This window comes from Neltuma alba, unplaced genomic scaffold (genome assembly GCF_004799145.2).
Source record: "Neltuma alba isolate B1F8T4 unplaced genomic scaffold, ASM479914v2 tig00004495_pilon, whole genome shotgun sequence".
Lineage (NCBI taxonomy): Eukaryota > Viridiplantae > Streptophyta > Magnoliopsida > Fabales > Fabaceae > Neltuma > Neltuma alba.
Window position 1 is genome coordinate 1 of NW_021633732.1, and position 23,718 is coordinate 23,718.

Here is a 23,718-nt window from a genome sequence, read left to right on the forward strand (position 1 = left end):
GAGTTCCACAAATCGCCTCAGTTCTTCGCTTGAGTTCATGCAACCACCGCCAACATACAGAACCGGCTTCTTGGAGTCCAATATCAACCTCACAATCTGCTCTAAAAGGTTCCAATCCGGCGACTTGGGAAGCCTCGCCGTGTATCCCGGCAGCTTAATCGGTTGGTCCCAGTTAGGAATCGCAAGCTGTTGCTGTATATTTTTGGCACGTCGATTAATATTGGGCCTGGTCTGCCAGAAGTAGCTAAGAAGAACGCCTCATTCACAATCCTAGGAATATCGTTACATCGAGAACAAGATAATTATGCTTCGTGATCGATCTTGTTACCTCAACAATGGGCGTCTCCTGGAACGCATCAGTACCAATCATCCTCCGAGGGACTTGCCCTGTTATGGCGATCAGAGGTACGCTATCAAGCAGTGCGTCAGCGAGACCACTGACCAGATTGGTGGCGCCAGGACCGGAGGTGGCGATGCAGACTCCGGGAAGGCCGGATGAGCGCGCGTATCCCTCGGCGGCGAAAACGCCGCCTTGCTCGTGGCGCGGAAGGACGTTACTGATAACATTAGAACGCGTAAGCGCTTGATGGATCTCCATTGAAGCACCGCCGGGGTAGGCAAAGACATCGGTAACGCCTTGGCGCTCAAGAGCTTCAACGAGGATATCAGCGCCTTTCCTGGGCTCGTCAGGGGCAAATCGGGAAACGAAAGCTTCCGGCTGGGAGGCGGTGGTCGTGGGGCCAGTAACGGAAGATGCGCGTGCTGGTTTGCGCTTGGTCCGCATGGATTGGAGATGGAGCTGGATATCCGAATACCGGGTGAATGAACAGCCTTCTTCGAGATTGAAGAAAATAGGACGGGCAGGTGTTTCGTTGAAGTGAAGGGAAAGAAGAAGAAGATGACGATGCAGAGAAGAAGTGCTTAGGAGCCAAGGTCGCCATTTCTCACAGGTTGAAGTTGAATCTGAATCCCTGAATTTATAGCGGTGATCGAGAAACGCAACGGCGCCCGAGGCGCTTAAGGTCCTTAATTGAAATTCTCAATATTAGGGCTTCATCGTTTGTGGTTTATTCCATGTGTCCCCATCAAATTTATGGGGGGAAAAATTATACTTCAAACAAGTTAATACATTTTAAATTTTAAGATAATTTTTATTGTGATTCATAAAACATGTTTTTATTGTATATATTGTATTTATGAGGTTTACTGCCAAATTTATACACATACACAAGCGGGAAAATGGTCTATTCCCGAAAAAGGAGTCTTTTCTTTTCTTTTTCATTCACCCCCCTCTTCTTTTCTAATTTTTAGATTAATATTTCAAGGTTTATATTTTAATTTTTTAAAAGCATTACTAAAATTTTAAATTATAAAATAAATAAATAATAAATTCAAAATTATTAAAATTTAATGTTCAATTGTTTACAAATAAATTTTAAAAATTAAAATATTTATAAATAAGTTTTAAAATAAGTAAAATACGAATCATTTTTAGCAAAAAAACGAATCATTTAAATGTGTCAATTTAACTATTAGAAAACAAGAGATGACAAGAGGACGGGATGGAAAGAGGAGAGATTGACTTGAGAAATTCTATTAACTATATTTTACTCATTTAGTTTGTTTATTTTAAAATTATTATTTAATTTTATGCTTCCCTATTTCTCAATTTGTATTGCCCATCTGGTCCTGGGGAAACCAAGCAAAAGGCCATGACTGATCGCCCATGGGCTGCTGAGCTTGATATAGAAAAAGGCTACGCACGGTCGGGTCTAAAATTTTTTCAACTATGCCTACCCAATAACATTTAACTATATTTTTTTATTTTAAATATAATACTTATTTTGTAATGTAATTTATATTATAAAAAAATTTATGATTAGAATATTAAGATTAATTAATATTTATAATTTTGAAAATTTCAAGTTACGACGATCAAAATGGCCCGAGAACTTAGAATGCTTAAAATTTTATTTTTTTGGGCATGATTTTCTCCTATTAAATATGTGAATATATTTTTTAAAAACTTCAAATGTTATAACAAACTCTTTCAAATATTTTCAGTATTAAAACATGCTAAAATAAGTACTTAATTTCAATTATGATGAGGTTTCGATTTAATATCAACTTTTTTTAATAAAATTTTGAATTGTCATTTGCCCTTAAACAAAATATCAACGCAAGATTTTTATTCGCTTCCCACAGCTGCGTGCGGGCGTTTTTTTTTTTTTTTTTTGGGTGTGTTGGAGATCACATGTGGCTTGGATGAGTAGAAGCACAAAAGGCTGAAAAACATCAAAGCCTATGAAAGAATCTGTGAGCATACCAACAACAAAGAAAACAAATCCCGGTTAGGAGATTAGGTTTAGCGGAAGGAGCTAGTCTTCTATAATATGACGAACCAAGGTTTAAATTCCCGTTAGGAGAGATGTTCACATTTAGTGCCTAACAGTACTTCGAATAGGATTGCCTCCAATAAAAAGATACATATGCTTTAGCAAAACCAAAAAAGAAAACAATCGATATTCTTGGCGAGGCATCAATCACTGAATCAGGCCAAACAAGTGCTGATTACTTTGTTTTTTGGTGAATAAAATTTTAGGAAAGGGATTGGGTTCACCAACAATCTAAAAACAGGACACCTAACCCTTGACACCAGTGCATCCTACCCAACATCGTAGTTTAAACTGGGATTTATAGGCTGGATGTTTTGGCTTTGGAAATGCCTCCCTCAATGTCGTGACATGCTTTAAGATTGAACATACTCTATCATGAGCGTGTCCAATCCTTTCACTGGCTAAACCCCCAAACGAGGGGTATCAAATACTTTTATACTGGTTCCATGCGACATTTGTTAGAAAAAGATGGATGATATTTAGATCATGTCATGATTAATTAAATTTTTTTTAACATTATTCTTATTTAAACTCGTTAACCACTCTTGTTTAATTGCCATAATATGACCAGAGATCGTTTATGCTACTAATAGACACAAAAGGTAGTGGGTGATTGTTACGCTTTTAACCATCTTTACGTCCCAGGAAAAGAAAAAAAACATCTAGCAGGACTTCGGTTGCAGGATGGCGGCTACCACGTGGCAATGCCACGGCATGACGTCACTGCTGACACATCATGTACCCCACCCAGCTGGCATTCACCCGGGGAATTAAGTCATTAACAATATTCTTAAAAAGTGTTTAGGTGTAAATCAAGATAAAATTCTTTTCATGTATTTATTTTATATTTTATAAAATTATTTTTAAAATTATAGTTAAGTTTACATAGAAATATCTCTTTAATTATCTTCTACTCTAGGTTTAAAGTTTCAAGTACTATTATTTTTTTCTTGGCCAAAAGTTTCAAGTACTATTAAGTAGTAACATCTTTAGATATTGGGATAAACTACTTAAATATCACGAAAATGTTTGACATTTACAAAGGAAGAGACAATATTTGAAAGTTTCATATTTGGAAGCTTTTTTCTTTTTTTATCTTTATAAGTCCTGAAAATTTAGTTTTATAACAAAAATATTTTTACTATTATTTACTGTTAAATTTGACTGTCAATAAATCAAAGCAGAAATATTATAAAATAAAACTTTCAAAACATATAAGAAGCCAAACAAATTTCAGGTGATAAGTGCTCTTTTGTGGATACTTCCAAAATATTTAAGCACATTATTCCTAAAATATTTTTGGTTTATCTAGAATTTTTGTTAGTGCATTTAACATATTTATCTTGTATATTGTAAAATCATTTCTAAAAAACTAATACAAAACCCAACTAACCCTTTTAATTCTTCTACTCCCTTTTTTCCCCTTAAATTTTAACAAATTAATGCTCTCTTCTCAGTAAGGAACCCCTTTTTTTCCTCCTGTTTATTCTTTAGGAAATAGAATTTACACCATCGCTTTTCAAGAGAAGAGAAGACGAGGGTTGCGATTGAACCCACTTCTGTTATAAATAAACACCGTGACCTTCATTTTTCAAAATCTTTTTAATATATTCTCAATCTGAATGCCCGAAAAATTCCCGGGTAATGAATATAGTAATAGTTTTTTTTTTTAATCAAAGCTTAAACTGTGTAGCTTGATTGAAGACTTATGTCACAGTGCTCTTAAAAATGTAATATTTAGACTAAAGTATACTTGTGGTCCTTTAACTTTGTATAAGGTTTCAATTTGATCCCATAACTTTAAAAAGTATACTTTTAGTCCTTTAGCCTTAAATTTTTTTTTCAAAAAATGATGACATTAAAATCTTAAATATTGATAAAATATTTTCAAATGCTACCATATTAAATTTAATTTTCAAAACATTCATGATTATTACAAAAAATAATCATTGAATCCTAATAATTTTAAGGTTAAAGGACCAAATATATGTTTTTTGAAGTGAAGGGACCAAATTGAAATCTTATACAGAGTGAAAGGACTAAATACATACTTTAGCCTAATATTTATTATATTTTGATTCAAAATTGATAACAAAACTTGTATGAAAAAAGATACTACCTCCGGTTCTATTTATAAGAACTAGCTGACTAGTTTGAAGAAACTAAAGAAAGAAATTAAGTTAGTTATTTGTAATAAATACATGTTGTCTTTCCTAAAATATCCTTACTAATCAAGTGTATTAGTTAAAACTATTATTGTTAGAAGGACTATCTTGGAAAAATATATATAAATATAAGAGACAAAGTGAATTGGGTTCTTATATTTAGGACCAAAACAAAAGTCAAACAAAGCCTTATATTAAAGACTAGAGGTAGCAGTAAACTTTTGGCAGAAAAAAAATTGATAACAAAATTATAAAATCATCACAGACGCTCAAGTAATGAGGGGGGCATGGGTAAAAATTCAGGATTCAAATCTGTCTGATTAAGAAAAAGGAGTCACCCAATATATCAATATAAAATTCTATGCAAATTGCAATAAAATATAACTAAATGCATAAAATTTTGTTAAATTCTGCCGTCAATTTTTTCATATTCGATGCAGTCGAATTTGTCATAAAAATGCAAAGTAAATTTTATTATGACTCAATCACATAAAATTTAAGCGTATTTTAATAAACCCTCAAAACATTGCCACACAGTAATTGGTCACTTACGTGGCAAATTTCTGAAAATACATACTGAATGAAAACAATGTACTCTATATGTGCGCGCGCGCGCTCTGAATGATGAATAAAATATGTCAAATATATATGTAGCACAAAATCATGAAACTCGCATATTAAGGTTAGTGTCCAGAACAATCTTGATTTGGCGCGTGTCAATTTGTGTTAATTTCGATTTTGTTTAAAATGATGTGATTAAATTACTAATCAGCCAGCTAATCATTGCTTTTAAATACTACTTATGATCCCTTTCAAGGTGGACACATGGATGATATGACTCATCTCATCAAATTGAACGAATAATATAATGTCGTTTACTTTATTATTTATGGACAATTAAATTCATATATACCTAGCGTTCAAACTTCAAACGTCATATATTTATTGTGTCGTTTTTTCTCCTTTTATTTATTGTTTGCTTTAATACTCTTCCGGTTCTAAATATAAGATCTTTATAAGGATTTTATATTTAGAACCGAAGGAGTATTTTGTAATGAACGAAGACGAAGTAAGACAAAAAGAAAGAAATGAAAAATTATTTCAAAAAACTAAAGCAATAAATAAATAGCACGTGTTATTGGTTTAAAAGGTTATTTTCAATGAATACGATGCCTTATATATGTCGTCCGTTTGTGTTCGTATTGTAGAAATCTTATTTATTGGCCAATTAATTAATTAAAATATATAAAACGCGTGTTTATAAATTTATATTTTTCAAGCAATTCCATTTATTAATATACCGTCTCTTTCAGTCTTTGATATAAAAGCTAACTGACTAATTTTAGCAGATTTAAAAAAATTAATTAAGTTAGTCATTTGTAACAAATAAATATTATATTCCTAAGATATCCTTACTAATCAAGTGTCATTTAATAAAACATTTAATATATGTAACTATTAAAAAAACTGTTTTAATAAAAATAGATAAATACAAGAAATAAAATGGGCTAATGTTTTATATTTAGAACAAATTAAAAGTTAAACTACTGTTATATTAAAGAGTGCAGATGGTAATATATTCTATCTAATGTTCTGTATAAGATGTAGTTCTTAGTTAGACGTGAATTTATTTATAACATACACCTAAAATTTTTACTATTTTTATTTTTGACACTATTAATTGCAAGCTCATTTTCTGTTCCTCATTCACGCTATCTCTTCATAAATAAGTATAGAAAATAAAAGCATTTTTACACATTCACTTTATTATCTAATTTTATCAATTTTTAAAATTTGTTAACCATTTTTCATCTATATGATTCGCTTATTTGTATTTTATATATAGAAAAGCAGTCAATTGTGAAGTATTTGACATCATTAATTAATTTTTAAATAAATATTATATTCTGTTGAGAGATTATAAATCCAAGAGTATTTACATGTTTGTGCATGAAATTAAAGAGTGACGCATTTACCAAACAAGACCGTTAGAATTAGGCAAGGCATTCGCAAGTCCTACCTCACTCTCCGTTAGCAATTGGCATCCGATACTCATAAGGCAGTTGCCTAAAAAACAGCCCTTCAAAATAAATCAATTATTCGATGAAAAAAAAGCAACTGTTTTTTGTAATTTAGGTTTTTTATTTCTAAATTATCCTTAATAAATATACTTGAAATTCTTTGAACAAATTCTAAGATAGGTAATAATTTCTCCAGGACTATGTGATTTGTGTTTCTGGTACAAGTTTGAATATTATTGAACTTAATCCTTGAAAAATAAAAAACTTCAATCATATATGAGACAGTGCTTGAGTTTCATTTATCTACGTTGAATCTTGAAAGCAACCGAAAGCAATATCCTAAATTTTTCATACGGTCAAAATTACAGTATGTCTAAAAAGGCTGAAAAAATTTAGATAATTACGAGAAATGTAACCCCATCTTCTTAAAATAGAGCCTCGCCAGATAACGTAGACGACAAAATTGACCGTGAAAAGGCTTGCTGGCCCCTTCCTACGATTAGAATAAAGTTATTACTGCCTCTCATATGATTAATTTAAAGTATATTAAAAAATTAGTTAAATTAATTATTTATAATAAATAAGTACTCATCCGGTCCTTAATATCGGACATAATTACTGAGTTAGTTTTGATCCTAAATATAAAACCCATTTCTCATGTTTAGCAATTTTCTCTAAATTATCCTTATGGATACTCCCTCAACCATAATCAAGTAGAAGAGGGAGAGAGGTATTAAGAAAGATGATTATAATGTTTTAGAAAAAATGTGTCACTTTTCTTATAATTAACTAACCTACTTAACTTCCTTAATATAATCAAATTAGTTAAATGGGTCTTATATTAAGGACCGAAGGAGTATTATTTTTTTAAAAATATTCTTACTTATCAAATACTCCTCCAGTCCTTAACATAGAACCCAATTCTTGACTTGGTTTTGGTCCTAAATGTAAGACCCATTTCTCATATTTATTAATTTTTTCTAAATTACTCTTATGGATATTCTCTCAACCATAATCAAGTATAAGAGGGAGAAAGGTATTAAGAAAGATGATTATGATGTTTTGGAAAAATGTGTCACTTTTTTTATAATTAACTGACTTACCTAACTCCCTTAATCTAATTAAATTAGTTAAATGAGTCTTATATTAAGGATCAGAGGAGTATATTAGTTAAAACTACCATTACTATAAAGACTACTTTAACAAATGGATAAATATGAGAGATAAAGTAGATTGTGATCTTACACTGCCTCCGATCCTAATTATAAGACCTAGTTAACTAATTTGAAGAGATTAAGAAAGGAAGTTAAGTTAATTATTTGTAATAAATATGTGTTGTCTTTCCTAAAATATCCTTATTAATCAAGTGTATTGGTTATAACTACTATTGTTAGAAAGACTATCTTGGAAAAAATATCAATATGAGAGACAAAATGGATTGAGATCTTATATTTATTACCAAAATAAAAGTCGAACAAGGTCTTATATTAAAAACCGGAGGTAATATTTATGATTAAAATAAAAATCAAACAAGCTACTACCTCCAGTCTTAATTATAAGAGCCAGTTGACTAATTTGAGGAGATTAAGGAAGTAAGTTGAGTTAGTTATTTATCCTAAATAGGTGTTGTCTTTCCTAAAATATCCTTGCTAATAAAGTGTATTGACTAGAACTATCATTGTTAGAAGGACTACTTTGGAAAAAAAAAAGTATAAATATGAGAGACAAAGCGAATTAGGGTTTTATATGTATGACTAAAATAAAAAGAAAACGGAATCTTATATTAAGGATCGGATGTAGTATTATATTAAGAACAAGAGGGAGTATGATTTAACTGGGTGTAGGGGAAAAAGAAGTATATTTATAAAATATTATTAACTCCCAACTTCCATCTTCATGTGAAAATTAGGTAACTAATTTGAATAGATTAAATAAATTTATTAAGTTAGTTATTTATAATAGCTATGTGTTATCTTTTTTAGAATACTCTTGTTAACTATGTATATTAGTTAGAATTACCATTTGATGAAACTTTTAACACGTATAACTATTAAATACCAAATTGGCTACTATATCTGGTTTTTATTTTAAAAGCTAGTTAATTAATTTAAGTAGATTAAAAAAATTGGTTAAGTTAATTATTTATAATAACTAGGTGTTGTCTTTTTTAAAATATCCTTATTAACTAAGTATATTAGTTTTTTACCTTGTTTTTAATAAATAAATATAAAAATAAAATAAATTAGAGTCTTATATTTATAATTAAATTAAAAATAAAATTTACTATTAAAAGACAGGAAATAGCATTTTATCAAGGACAAAAGGTGTACTGTGATTTAATTATAGGGGTATTTGGGTAATCCTGAAATCACTTTTCAGAAGTATTTTTTTACAAATTGAGATAAATTTTTTAATATATTTATTTTGTATACCATAAAAACACTTTTAAAATTATGATTTTATTTTTACCCAAATACCCGATATCTCTTCATTTCATATGTCATTCTCCCGCGGATTATATGTACCTGCGTGCCTACACCTGACATGATATACTTCACGTGTTTTTCATGACCTGGCATCATCTCTGACACCTATCTGTGGGTGAAGGGGCATGAAAAAATAGGATGGAAAAATGGGAATTCGCATGCACACACAAACACACACATATATATGCACACACTAAAATATTAACATTTATATATATTTAAAATAATTTTGAATAAGGACAAATAGGTTTTAAAACACATTTTTATATTAAAATATGGTACCGGAGCACAGGATGTTAAATTCGAATTCCATCAATGCAAAAGATGCCTCTGGAAAATTTATCTCAACTTAAATCAATAAGGTAATCTAACTTCATAATACCAATATCAAATTACTCTATTAAAAGAATATTAGTTTCTGTACACCAAAAAAAAAATTAGTTTCATGAGATTGCCCTCTCCTATGGTATATTATATTAAAATTGAAACGCACAAACAAGATAGAAGTGTGAGTAGATATTGTGCTACTTAATTTAAATAAATTAAGATAATTAGATTAATTAATTAATTATAATAAATATGATATATTTTTTAGAAAAATATATTGTGTAATATTATATTTTATATTAGCTTATAAGTTAAACAAATAAATTTAAAAAACAATATAAGTGAAAGATAAATTTAAATTTCATACTAATCTAGTTCTTAATATATAAAAATTAATTTGACTTCTAATTTGGTTCTAAATACTACCTCTGATCCTAATTATAAGAGTTAGTTGACTAATTTAAAGAGATTAAGGAAATAACTTAAATTAGTTATTTATAACAAATATGTGTTATCTTTCCTAAAATATCCTTACTAATCAAATGTATTAACTAGAACTACCATTATTAGAAAGACTACATTGGAAAAAAAAAACATAAATGTGAGAAGACAAAGTAGATTGAGAATCTTATATTTAAGACTAAAATAAAAATCGAACAAGATCTTATATTAAGAACCAAAAGTAGTATAAAATTTCAATCTAATTTGTCCTTGAGGTGGTATTTAGGGTGATTCTTATCTTGACTAAAGCTTTTAGATAGTACGAAGGGGGAGCATATTCATATTTATAGGGAGGGATAGTATTTTTTTATAGGTGAAATAAGAGCATCCCAAGCCATATTTGAGACTAATTTTTTTTTTGCCATAAATGGTTAAGAAATAACTCCTCAAACCGCTTTTTAAAATTTAAATTTGTGTTTTTTTTGTTAGAGCGAGGTCGCCCATTATTTTTTAACTAATATTACCTTCTGTTCTTAATATAAGACTTTATTTGACTTTTATTTTGATTCTAAATATAAGACTTCAATTTATTTTGTCTCTCATATTTATGTATTTTTTTTCAAGATAGCCCTTTTAACAATGATGGTTCTGGCCAATACACTTGATTAACAAAGATATTTTAAAAAAGACAATACTTATTTATTACAAATAATTAACTTAATTTTTTTTTAATTTTATCAAATTAGTTAGTTAATTTTTATAATTAGGACGTAATAGCTGGCACGGACGAAGGTAATGTTAAATGAAAATATATATGAGCGGGCCCACATGGCCAAGTCATAAATTTGAGAACGAGGACCCTCGCCGTAAGCGGTAAGCCCGTAACAAATCTTGGTACTGTACGGACTTACGGGCTATTCCGGTAACGCATATCCTATAAATATACTTCCATCCCACCTCTCTTCTCCTCCACAATAACTGCCCGCGTCAAGAATTTACAGGTCCATCGTCTCTCTCTCTTGAATCTTCGTCTCTATCCTTCTCCTTTTCGCGTCCGATCTTTCCCTCTCTCCTTCGGTCTGTGTATGGCAGTAACGCTGTTATCGAATGAGGTTTTGGATTTGTGCCTTGGCAAGCCTGCGCTTCGATCGCTCTCTGTCACCGACACCGTCGCCGACGCGCTCTGCGTTCTGAAGAGGCTTGGCGATAGCTGCATCAGCGTCTGGAGCTGCCACCACTCGTCGGAATCCGTTGATTCAACGAATCGTAACGTAGAAGGAGGCGCGGCGGCGGCGGCGGCGGATTGCCAATGTATCGGTAAGGTTTGCATGGTCGATATCATTTGCTTCATTTGTCAACCCGAGAATCTCTTGTCACCTGCTCAGGCGCTTCAGTCTCCCATCTCTGTTCTGATCCCGAAGACTTCGTTGCTTGTGAGGCATTTGGACCCCAATGCCAGGTTTGTTCAGATTACGATTTGATGCGTTTTTAATTCTTTCCTTTTTGATAATAAAGAAGTTAATTTGATAAATAGTTGTTTGTTTAGGTAATTTTGTTTAAGCGAGGAATGATTGGATCCATGAATCTGTGAAATTCAAAATTTAAATCGTTTCGCGCGAATGCTTTTGCAAGAATCACTCCTTTCTAATTTAGGAAAAAACATAGATATAGAAATTTAGATGAAGGAAAACCTGCATCTGGATATAAATTTCGCTGCTAGGTTCTACCGTACTTCAGAACACTTCTTCTTTACCGGCTAATTAAATATTGAATAATATTGAAAGCAAAAGCACTTGCCATAAGATTCCCTGATCATAATATCAGGGACATGTGGCTCTTGTCTTGTGGTCCTGGATTTGTGTGGTTTTGAATTTGATTGAAAATTTTTAAAATGTCAATCTCTGATTATTAATTGAACGAAATCTGAAGGTGTTTTGATGTTTGATTCCCATAATACGGAATTTGAAGCACGTTGATTGCATCGCGGATTTACGGCCGCCTTCTTTGTTTCAAATCCAGTAATTGTGGAGATGATTATGTTAGGGACGAATCATAAATCTTCCCATCTGATTATCTGTAGGTTGCTGGATGCCATAGATCTTATCCTTGAAGGGGCACAGAACCTGGTTATACCAATTCCGGAGCCCAAATCCGGAAGGAAGAAGCTTCTCGAAAAGAAATCGTCCTTGGACCCCACCTTCCACAACAATGATCGCAGGTACTGCTGGCTCACCCAAGAGGACGTGATTCGCTACCTCCTCAACTCCATTGGTCTGTTTTCTCCCACACACAGCGAACCCATCAACTCGCTCGGCGTAATAGACACCAAAAACCTCCTCACTGTAAACTACGACGACCCTGCATCCTCTGCTTTGAGCCTCATCGAAGAGTCCCTCATCCGCCAGAGCTCAGTGGCCATTGTTAATCCAGAGGGCCAGTTGATTGGTGAGATCTCACCCTTTCACCTGAATTCCTGCAACGAGACAGCGGCGGCAGCGATGGCCACGCTCTCTGCCGGCGATCTGATGGCCTACATTGACTGCGGTGGCCCACCGGATGACCTGGTGCAACTGGTTAAAGAGAGGCTGGAAGAGCAGAATCTTATGGGTACTTTGGAGTTGATGGAGGAAGAATCAGGGCCGTCTCTGACTTCTTGGTCATCATTTACATCAACTTCCTCTGATGAAGATGGTTTGAGCTCAGGGAAGAATGGGAAGCATGGAGGGTACTCTGCTAGGGTGGTGAGGAGGTCGGAGGGCACCGTTTGTTACCCATGGAGCTCGTTGGTGGCTGTGATGATCCAGGCTCTTGCTCACCGTGTAAGTTACGTGTGGGTTGTTGATGAAGATGGAACCTTGACCGGGATTGTCACGTTTTCAGCTATGTTGAAAGTTTTCAGAGAACACTTCAAAGTCATGGGTTAAGGCGGCAAAAAAGGACTAAAGTGAAGATAAACACGAGCAAAAGCAAACTTGATATTGAACGCTGAAGATGTGGCCACCAAACTTAAGATTATGTCATTTTGATTAAAAAAACTGTTATGAATACCCATTGCCTGCCTTACCTGGGTGATACCCAGCAGGATTTAGGTCAGAATTTTGAAACTACGAATAGAAATGGCATCGGATCTTATTAATACGTAAATGAAATGTAAGATGCATTATGTGGAATTCTTTAACAAGTTATCTACTAAAATACAGTATAATGTGATCATAAATTATTTTATCGGATGCAATGAATTGACTGGACGAACAAATATCTATGCGTCGTTGTCTCCTGAGACAATTGACAGATGATAATTTTTATTTAAGCAGTGATATAGTCACTCAAAAAGTACTTCCAGAGAGGAGATCGTATACATGTCGAATCGTGGTTCTTTTGTTCTTCGGCTATTCGTACTAGAAAATTCCCGCAAGTAATTTTATTATTTGTTATTGCAATAAAAAGGGAAGACGATATCTTTTTTTTTTTTTTTTACCAGGAAAGACAATATCTATCGAAAAGAAAAGGCTTGAAAGTTGGAGAATATTCTAGGGTACTTTACTCAACAGGTCCAGAAATCCCTATTTCGTCGTGTTTGCTGGGAAGCTGCGAATCAACGGTGGACCAGCAAATATCTATGGTTCTTTGTCTTCTAGCCACGGCAAATGACCATTCTTATGGATGCAAATGATGAGTTAGACCCCCGAAAGGATTTGCTCCACTCAAAATGAAACAGACGTTGGTGGTTCAAAGGTTAATATGCATTTAGCGGTTTCAGAGGATTCCTTATTCAGTCCAAAGGACGGTGGATTGATTGATAATATCTGATCCTCCCCGCCACCCCACCAAAAAAAAAAAAAAGAGACAAAATCTATGATTGGGAAGCGAGAATTAGTTCATTTAACATGAAACCGATCCACTAATTCGTCTCGGACGAACTTTATAATTTGCCATGATCGTACTTTTGGTAACTAGTACGCACGCATACAACATGACAATGAGTTTTATCATATTACAAAATGAAATTCAAAATAAACATTATTACGTTTTGTTGGATGTTCCATTAAAATTTTCAATCTTTTTCCGCAACCACGTATATGTGAAAACCGACTATAAATGATGTAATCTTTTTCATTAACATTTATTAGGTTTGAATTCAATATTATTGGGTGCTTCCAAGAAAAAATCCACACAATTAAAGAAGGTAATACTTGAAAGGGATTTTAAAAAAAGCAAAATAGATAAGGCCTTGTCCTCTTTTCCCTCCCGTTAGGTGGCCCATCTTCCAGAGTTTTTTTTTGGGCCAAAAATCTTCCAGCAGTTTAAAAATCGAAAAAAGCAGCCTTTGAAGGCGGTTGGGCATGTGACTTGGGCCTTCAATAACACATTTGGGCCACACGACGTCTGCCTAGAGCCCAATACTAATGTGTTCCAAATGGGCCTTGGGCCAGGATGAGAAACATCCGATATATTAGTGTCAAGCTCAGTAGGCTGGAGACGAAACTTACAAATCATCATTTTCTTAGAAAAATAATTAATGTGGACTCAAAAAATAAAATAAAATAAAATTCTTCAATCCATGTCAATGAATGAAGTTTAAAAATTCAATGGCAAATCGGGGGGGCGGGTGGTGGTTGAGGATTTAAGACAGTGAGAAGACAAGTACAAAAAACAAATTCTGACAAAATTCAATTTCAGTCGTTTTATATTATCAGGCCAGACAACCAACAGTTCAACATGACAATGAATTGGCCTCCCACGTGTCATATATCTTAGATAAAACTTTGTTTTTTTTACCAGCTTAGATAAAACTACTATACAGGACAGAAAAGATTCACATGAATTGTTGAATTTTTGAATAATGTTTTACGTAGTACTTGTATTTGGTAATTGGTGTTGTCTGTTTTTTTTTTCTGGGAATGATTTTCTAGTCAAATTTAAAAATAACATTTAATCATAAACTCCTCTTGCTTAAATATCTCATGTTTGGTATGAGAGAAGTGGAAAGAAAAAAAAATTTCAATGAGCTTGATTCAAAAAATTGAAAAAGTAAGGTTACAAAATTTAGATAAAAAGAATGTATAAGATAAGAAAAATATGCAAAACTAGTTAAAAAATTTTAACCCCCAATTTTTCCTTGCATATCAAACGGATCCTTAAGATAAGGTATGGGATTTGAATTTGTGAAGATATAAAAGAAAATTCTTTAACCAGTATTAATTCTCCCTCAGTCTATTTAATGATCGAACTAATTTCACTAATTCCCAAATTTATTTAAATTTTACAAGATAGTGGATCTCTTTCACCCAACTTAACTACTAGGGTCCAATTTTTGAATCTTATGCTGTTTTTATAGTTGTCAAAAAATACCTCCTCCGCAGAAGTTAATTGATCCAGTTTGTCTCATAATGTTTTTATAAGTTTTTTAAAACTAACATTATTGGTTGTACATGTTAAATAAGAGTTTCCATGCAGAACTAGTTTTTATGAACTAGTTATTTTGCTTCCGCATTTACGGTAGGAGGTAGTGATGATAGTAGTAATCATAATTAAAAAAAAATTTATATGTTTGTGTGGATGCATGTAATTAGGAAAAAGAAATAACACAAATAAATATGAAATACATTAAAAATGCAAAACAAGAGAAAGCCAGTTATGAATGGTAATGTCAGCGAAGAGTTTGATAACTTCAAATTAGGTAAAATTTCAAAATATCTTAAATTAAATTTGAATTTTATATTGAAATCACGTGAATAAAAAAATGTTATACAATCTGACTTGGCATAGGGAAGAAATTTTTTAGTACTATTTATAACTCACACTATTCAATTATTTATGTAAAGGTATAATTTTATCTTTTACTTGTTGTGTTTGATTTTGTTCTCCTAAGTTATAATATATATTAAATAAAGATAAAATTAAAAAAATTATAATGAAGTCCTAAAAAAATGATTACCAATAAGTTTCAATGATAATGATAAGTGAGAAGTTATTATTTACTATTTAAAACTTATTACTAGAGGATACTTTCTACTATATTATTATTGGGACTTTTTAGTAATTATATTTTTTACTTAAGATTTTATGACAACTCTCCTACTTAAAAAATTTAAGGTTTTTATATTAAAACCTACTTATAAATACAACTAGAATAGTACAAATTATCCAGTTAGACTCTCTTTGATCTTTTTTATAGGATATAAATAATCAAATTATTTAAATAAAAAAATTAATTAAATACAACAGATACATAAACGTAATTTTCACTACAAAATGACAATAAAAAAAACGACAATAAAAATATATCCCTCCGGTCCTAAATATAAAACTCATTTTGTAATGTAATTTACATTACAAAATGGGTGTTATACTTAGAACCGGAGAAATAGTAATTAATGTAACGAGATTAACCAACTTTCTCCTCCTATTAAAAAAAAATACAGTGAGGTTAACGGACAATTAAAACGTAAACAGTATACTAAAAAAATTCAGACAGACCACTACTCCCTCGTTCTCAATAATGTGTGGCCTAATTTAAAAGTTAATATCAATCCAATATATAAGACATATTTTACATATTTATTAATTTTTTAAATTAACTCTATTAATATTTTTTCAATAATAATTCAGTAGAAGATAGGGAAAAAAATTAAAAAATGCTTAAATGTTTTTAAAAAACATATCATATTAACTAATTTATCATAAAAAATTATATATTAGGATTTTTTTTGCCAACTATATTTGGATGTTTTACGGGGAAAAAGAAAAAGAAAAAGAAAAAAGAAGGAAGGAAGAAGGTGAATGATGAAGGTTATCCATTTGGATGATAAGAGAGGACGACAATAATAATATGAAAAATAATGAGTTTGAGTTGGACGCCACCATCTTCCCACCCACCTAACCCCGCTTATTTTTTTCACTTTCATCAATGCCAAAGAAGAACACTTGTTTTTTTTTTTTTTAGATATTTTTCTTCTGTTCAGTACTTCCATTATTTATTACAAACACAATTAGCCGCGAACATAGTACAATGAATTTAATTAAAAACATAAAATAAATAAGTTTCATTATCGGAATTTTTAAGCCATCAAATATGTGTTTGGCAACAAAAAAAAAGCTACAAAATACGCTTGATTGTTGTTTTGACACTCTGTATATTTATAAAAAAATAAATAAATTTGTTTTAAAGGACTGATGCCAACCGAGGTGGTGATGACGTGGATAAAATTCCAAGGTTAAAATCTTTCTAATCTATACTACCTTCGGTTCTAATTAAACAAGGTCTTATAATCAGAACCGGAAGTAGTACTGTGATATTCTTATTTATAATTAAGGAGAAATGGTTTATAATAAATACAATTGAATTTCTGGAAAAAAATGATTTTTTTTTAATTTTAACGTCCGCTTAAATCAATTACCCTAATAAAGCACTATAGATGGATTAAAAACATGTCAACAACTTACTTCATCTCTGTAAAAATATTTTTTAAAACTAAAGATTATTTATTCATAGACTGAATCACAGGAAAAATTAGTTTAGTTTATTTTGCAAATGCCAACATATGAAAAAAATTAGTTGAAAGAACTTTCTATTGATACCACCACCCATTGCAGTTGACCCCAGATTTGCGATAATGTTACGATATTTTATTATATATTATTGTTGGGACCATGGGAACTCATGAAATCAATATAATCATTAACAACATCATTGTACCTTTTTATCTTAAATTTTGGACAGTGCCTTGTTTTTTTCCCTCTTTATTTGTCTGATATGATTTTTTTTTTTAATTTTGCCCCTTCAATGACTTTTTGGAGGAAAAGGGAGACCCTTTCCTTAATCAAAGGGATATTGGCTCCGACTTAATGTATCTTTTCAGATCGTAGCTTTGTCCAGAGGGGGCAAGGAATCCGTGGTTTTAGACTTCAATGTAATAATTACTCTTTCAATATCAATAATTATTAATCAACACATTGGTAATTTTAATAAAGCGACAAGATGATGCAAATAACAATAGATTAAACAATTAAAAGAATATTTATCGCCAAAGCAAAGAACAAAGATTTTTTTTTTTGCCAAAAGAACAAAGAATTAAAGTTGCAATAGAATATGTAATCGCGTCGTTTATAATTTTTTTTGTTTGGCCGGCTGTCATTTACAATTTATACATTATACTCTTCTAGTCCTTAATATAAAACCTAATTAATTAATTTTTAGTAGGTTATAGATGTTAGTTAAATTAGTTAATATGATATATTTTTTCTAAAACACTCTAAGCATCTTTCTTAATTTTCTCTCTCGTTTTTCTACTTGATTATTATTAAGAAAATATCAATAAGGTTAGTTTGAAAAAAAATTAACAAACATATAAAATATATCTTATATACATGATTAATATAAACTTTCTAATTAGTTCCTATATCGACAACTGGATGAATACCCAATAGGCCAATACCAACATTTGAGCCATATAGGAAATATAAGACCTTCTTCGTATTTAATGGGTAAAAAAATACTTTTAATCCTTTAATTTTATATAAAATTTTAATTTGGTTTTTTAATTTTAAATAGCATATTTTTAGTTATGCAGCTTTAACATTATTAGTCTCAAAAAATAAATTTTATAATAATTATTGTAATTTTAAAAATTGAAAATTAATATATCAGCATTTGTTTTAACATTTTTTTAATATTAATATTTTCTAACATTATTGAGGTTAAGGAACTGAAAAAAAATTTAAATAATTAAGGGACCAAGGTAAAACATTATGAAAAGTTAGATGACTAAAGTTGCACTTTTGTCTATTTAATATAACGTTATAATGTTATAATTAATTAATATTATGTTATTTTTTCAACACTGTTATCTCCCTTATCATCGTTATTCAAATTACAGTAATAGTATTATTTATTCATTCTTCCATTCATAACATTTAGCATGCTGAGCAAACTATTAAAAGCTCTCACTTTCTAATAAGCAAACTATTCTCTTCTCCTGTTGGGGGAAAAAAAATTATATTCTCCTTCACACATATACTATTATTTTGATCTATTTTATTACCCATCATTGCCACATAAGGTGATTTATAACGAGTTATTGACTACAAGGATGATAATATAAAAAAATAAAAAGATAAAAAATTGAGTAACAAGCAAGCCAAAAATTCAGAGATTGAGTCACACCGAGTCATAATTAAGGGATTGAATTATAAATAAGTTAAAAGTCAGAGTAAAATATTAATTTTTCCTATTTTATATATAATGGGACAATGATCCAAAATAATTTGTTGGCTGAAAATCATAATTAAAATTGAACTTTTTGTTTTCCAAAAGGAGAATTACAATGAGGTTCAAAACAAGAAAAACAATTAAAAAACAAATCCTAAAGGTTGTCATTCTCACTACAGGACTTGTCATTATAAGATATTGAAATTGTTATTATGACCTTTTAATAATTATTTCTCTTTTGTGAGACTTAATTGTATTTTTTTTCCCCAAAAGTCACACAAAAACGATGGTAAACATATTGCATAGGTAGGGCCTCCCCTTCATCACCAAAAATGATGACGCTTTAATTGACGTGTCTGACGTACTTACGTTAGTTATGTACCCTCTTTTGCCACCATATAAATGTACTGTACAATTAATTTTAATTAAATTTATAATAAATCATCAATATCATCCGCAAACAATATTAATAAAAGAGTTAATATCATTTTTAACCTCTGAAATTTAATTTAATTTTAATCTTGGTCTCTTAAATCTGATCTTATTTTTTCTGGTTAGAGTTTTTTCGTTTCAGGGTCTAAAATTAAAATGAGATTAAGTTTTGTAGACTAAAAATAATATTAATTGTTAATAAAACTAGATGGACTTTACTAGTCATTTTGGAGTTTGATAAATGAAAATAATGCAACTTGGTATAGTATTTCACACTTCATGATGACGATAATTTAAAAGTTACATTGACGTGGACAAAATTAACAAATAGAATAAAATAAATATTAAGTTTGTGATTTTAAAAAATACATTATTTATCAATCTTATAATTCCTTTTTATACATTAGGGGCCAATAATAGATTTAAGGTCTCAAAATGGGGAAAAACAAAATTCTTGTCTGTACGGATACCAAACAGACCACAAATAATAATAATAATAATAATAATAATAATAATATAATAATAATAATAATAATAATAATAATAATAATAATAATAATAATAATAATATCCCACTTAAATTAAGATACAAACAAGGGTGAAAGGTAAGTAGTTGATTGCTGGCTGTTGAGGCAACAAAATCATTCAACCTATTTTCCCTCTCTTTCCGCCATACTATCAATCATTTCCCATTATTTATTAATTTATATTGCTTCACATTACCACTAACATTGATGGTTCTAAATTCTTTTTTAATAAAATTACATTACATATTTGTTATAAAAAAATTACATAATATCTAATTCTATAAAATCAATTTAAATATCATCAATCATCAAATATAATTATTAATCTTTAAGCACCGTTTTATATCCAGATAACATCTTTCTTTCATGTTTTTTTTTTAAAACATCCATACAAACTCAAATTTGAGACCCTGAAGTCAGACTGCCATATAATTCCTCCCACTAAGGTCACTGTTTATTTTTTAATACTACAGAAGATTTTTAATATGAGAATTAAATAACTAATTTAAAATATTAATAAAACCTGTTAAATTAGTCAATTATAATAATACATATTAATTTTTCTAAAAAAATTTCATCAATCACATCCATTGATAGTGTCACTACTCTGTAACAGGAACTTTTTATAATCAATAAGAATGTTTCGAGAAAAATTATAAATTTAAAGAGACAAAGTAAAGTGATATTTTATATTATTTATAATTAAATTTAATTCTCAATTAATTCTTATATTAATAAGGACCAGAGCGTGGAGGCAGTATAGACATTATTTTTTCATTAGTAAAGTTCCAACTTTATATCCGACTTAAAGGACCAATGATAATACATTTCATGGTGAAGGGGAAAAAAGTCGGAGACGATAGATCTTGCGGATGCAATTGCTCAGCATTTATGAACCCACCAACCCACCCAATAATTGAATTTGAACGTCTCATATCACTTTAATTTTGTCACTGTGGTCCCATACTCCCATATGCCCTTATACATGGGGATAATGCTCTCACCTCCCCCCCAAGGTAATCTCAATTTATAATGCTCTCTCCAGTTTAAAATACAAGATAAAATTTTGTTAAATAGGTTTAGTTTTTTTATAAAATAATATTTATTTTTGTTTGAATATTTAACGAGTTTTCTTAATTTTATCTCTCACATATATATATTTTAATTTATTTACTGTATTTTTTACTTATTCTTTTCATTAGGAAATGTCTATTTGAGAGAAAAAATTTATGCATCACATGTTATTGTTTTAAACTAATTTTAACTAATTTATTAATGAATATAAATGAATAAAGTTTATTTTGTATTTTGAACATGATGGAGTAATTATTTCATTAGTATGAATATATATATTTGATGTAAAAGTTTATAGATTACTGAGAAAATAAAATAGACAGGTTAATTATATACCCACGTGTTATCTAGATTTTTAATAAGTACTCCTCTGGTCTTCGATATATTACCTAATTATTAAGTTAATTTTGGTCCTATGTCTTATATTTATCAATTTTTTTCTAAATTACTCTCATGGATATCCCTCAACTGTAATCAATAAATGAGGAAGAAAAAGATATTAAGGAAGATGATTATAGTATTTTAGAAAAAATATGTCATATTTCTTATAATTAATTAACTTACCTAACTTCCTTAATCTAATCAAATTAGTTAAAGAGGTTTTATATTAAGAACCAGATGAGTAATAGAAAAAGTTAATCAAAATTTTGTAATTAGAAGATTAATTATACAAAGGTATCTAATCAGGGTCTACGTTCTTGGGTGCTACTTATCTTCAATAAATGCAACTCTTGCTTGATAATGTGCCATATATCTTTAATTATGTGCAAATATATGATTAAAGATAGATTATACATAATTAAAAAAGTTGTACCTAACAAAATATTGTATCTAAATCCTTCAGTAAATTTTGAGTACTTTTTGTGCAATGAATTCTTTAACCAGAAAATTTTCACCAATTTTTTATTTTCAATAAATCAATCCATCATGGGCGATGATGACGTGGAATAACATTATATTCTCCAGCTATATCATATAGTGGTTTGACAAATAATTACGAATCATGATGGTAATAATTACGTGTCATGGTTTATTACATAAAAACGGTAGTACTCTCCTGGTAAAAAAAAAAAAAAAAACGGTAGTACTCAACAATTATAGGAATGTATGCGATGATGATTGGCTCAGCAGACGATCGGTTCAGAACAAAGCAATTCGCAAAAAAAAAAAAATCATATTTATTTTTTATTTTTCCAGGGCAAAACTCGCGGATGTAACAGTAAATTCGCTTTTTGGCCCAAAAAAATTATATTCACTTTACATATTTAACTTTCAATTATTAAGTTAATATAATTTTTGATGCTTTAAAATTTAAATTTGCACGAGTTTTAATTTTAATTTTAATTTTTTAAATTTTAGACTTTGAGTTTTAATTCCGAAAAAGACAAGATATTTCGTATTTTTATTAAATTATAAGACTCAATATTTTAGATAAAAAGAAATTTGATAAACAAAATTTATATTTAAAACTAAAATAAAGTAAATTTGAAACACTAAAAATTATATAAACTGTTAATAATTTTATATTTTCCTATTGTACGGCCAGGTGCAGTGTTTTTTTTCCCGTCACAAATAAAAAAATTGTTTGAGTCGGGGAATAAAATTTAGGGAAAATGACAAAAAAAGACCCCCAAATTACTAAAATTACGCAGAGGTCACCTGAAAAAGCAAAATTACCATGAAGAACCAAGTCTCATATTGTAAATATGAAATCGTGACGAAATGTCTGAAATACCCCTCGGTCAAATTGTAATTTGGTCTACTGAAATTGTCATCCGCTAAAATAAACTTGTTATTTTCTATAGTCAACTTGTCATTTGGCATATCTTCAATCAAGTTGTGATTTGATCTACTGAAGTTGTTATCCGTTAAAGTGAATTTGTTATTTCCTATAGTCAACTTGTCATTTGACTGAGGGGTATTTCACACATTTCATCAAGATTTCATATTTACAATATGAGACTGGGTCCCTCATGGTAATTTTCCTTATTCAGGTGACCTCTGCGTAATTTCAGTAATTCAGGGGTCTTTATTTGTGATTTTCCCTAAAATTTATGTGATTAAAACTTAACTTAATTATTTAAGGTTGTTTTATTTAAATAATAATAAGCATCCTATTCCCTAACAATCGTTTGACGTGCATGGCTTAATCATTTGATAAGACTGATTATATTCCTGAATAAAAATATTTTAATGAAAAAGCTTTAAACCCGCGTTTCAAATAAACAAACTAGATTTTTTTTTCAGTTAAAAAAAAATAAACAAACTAGATTTTGAGGTTTAATTTGGATATTATATATAAATGTTCATAAAAAAATTACTTTTTTGGGTTAGATGACTACACAAATCTTCGATTAATTCCAGTTCAACCACAGTTTATTTTTTAATAACCTGATGATCTATCATTAAAAAAGAGTTAAGCCCCACTTTCACGAACAGGTCAGCATAATAATTAAATATTATTTAAAAATCTTGGTTAATTAAATAACCAGTAGAAACTACGTAACCACCAAGCCGAGAAATGTGACCTTTTGCTTACACTCAAATAAACTTTAAAAAGAAAAATAATAATAATAAATGATATCCAATGCAATGCAGCCTTTTTCAATCAATTCAAATCATCTAGCTTTATTATAAT

The 23,718-nt window shown here is 30.1% G+C and overlaps 1 protein-coding gene and 1 pseudogene across 1 annotated transcript; one reads left to right on the forward strand and one right to left on the reverse strand.

The window, feature by feature from the left end:
* Window positions 1-3: 3 nt before the first annotated feature.
* On the reverse strand, window positions 4-885 carry LOC114744953 (acetolactate synthase 2, chloroplastic-like; annotated as a pseudogene).
* A 9,890-nt stretch (window positions 886-10,775) lies between these two features.
* LOC114744951 (CBS domain-containing protein CBSX5) lies at window positions 10,776-13,075 on the forward strand. Its single transcript, XM_028933093.1, has 2 exons — window positions 10,776-11,295; window positions 11,917-13,075. The coding sequence occupies exons 1-2, from the start codon at window positions 10,922-10,924 to the stop codon at window positions 12,758-12,760; spliced, it is 1,218 nt and encodes a 405-aa protein (XP_028788926.1). The 5' UTR covers window positions 10,776-10,921; the 3' UTR covers window positions 12,761-13,075.
* The last annotated feature ends 10,643 nt before the right edge of the window (window positions 13,076-23,718 follow it).

What these genes read in the sequence shown, in the direction of transcription:
- LOC114744951 (XM_028933093.1), top strand. Translation starts at nt 10,922, where the DNA reads ATGGCAGTAACGCTGTTATCGAATGAGGTTTTGGATTTGTGCCTTGGC. An exon ending in CATTTGGACCCCAATGCCAG is followed by an intron (nt 11,296 to 11,916) that starts GTTTGTTCAGAT and finishes GATTATCTGTAG; the next exon opens with GTTGCTGGATGCCATAGATC.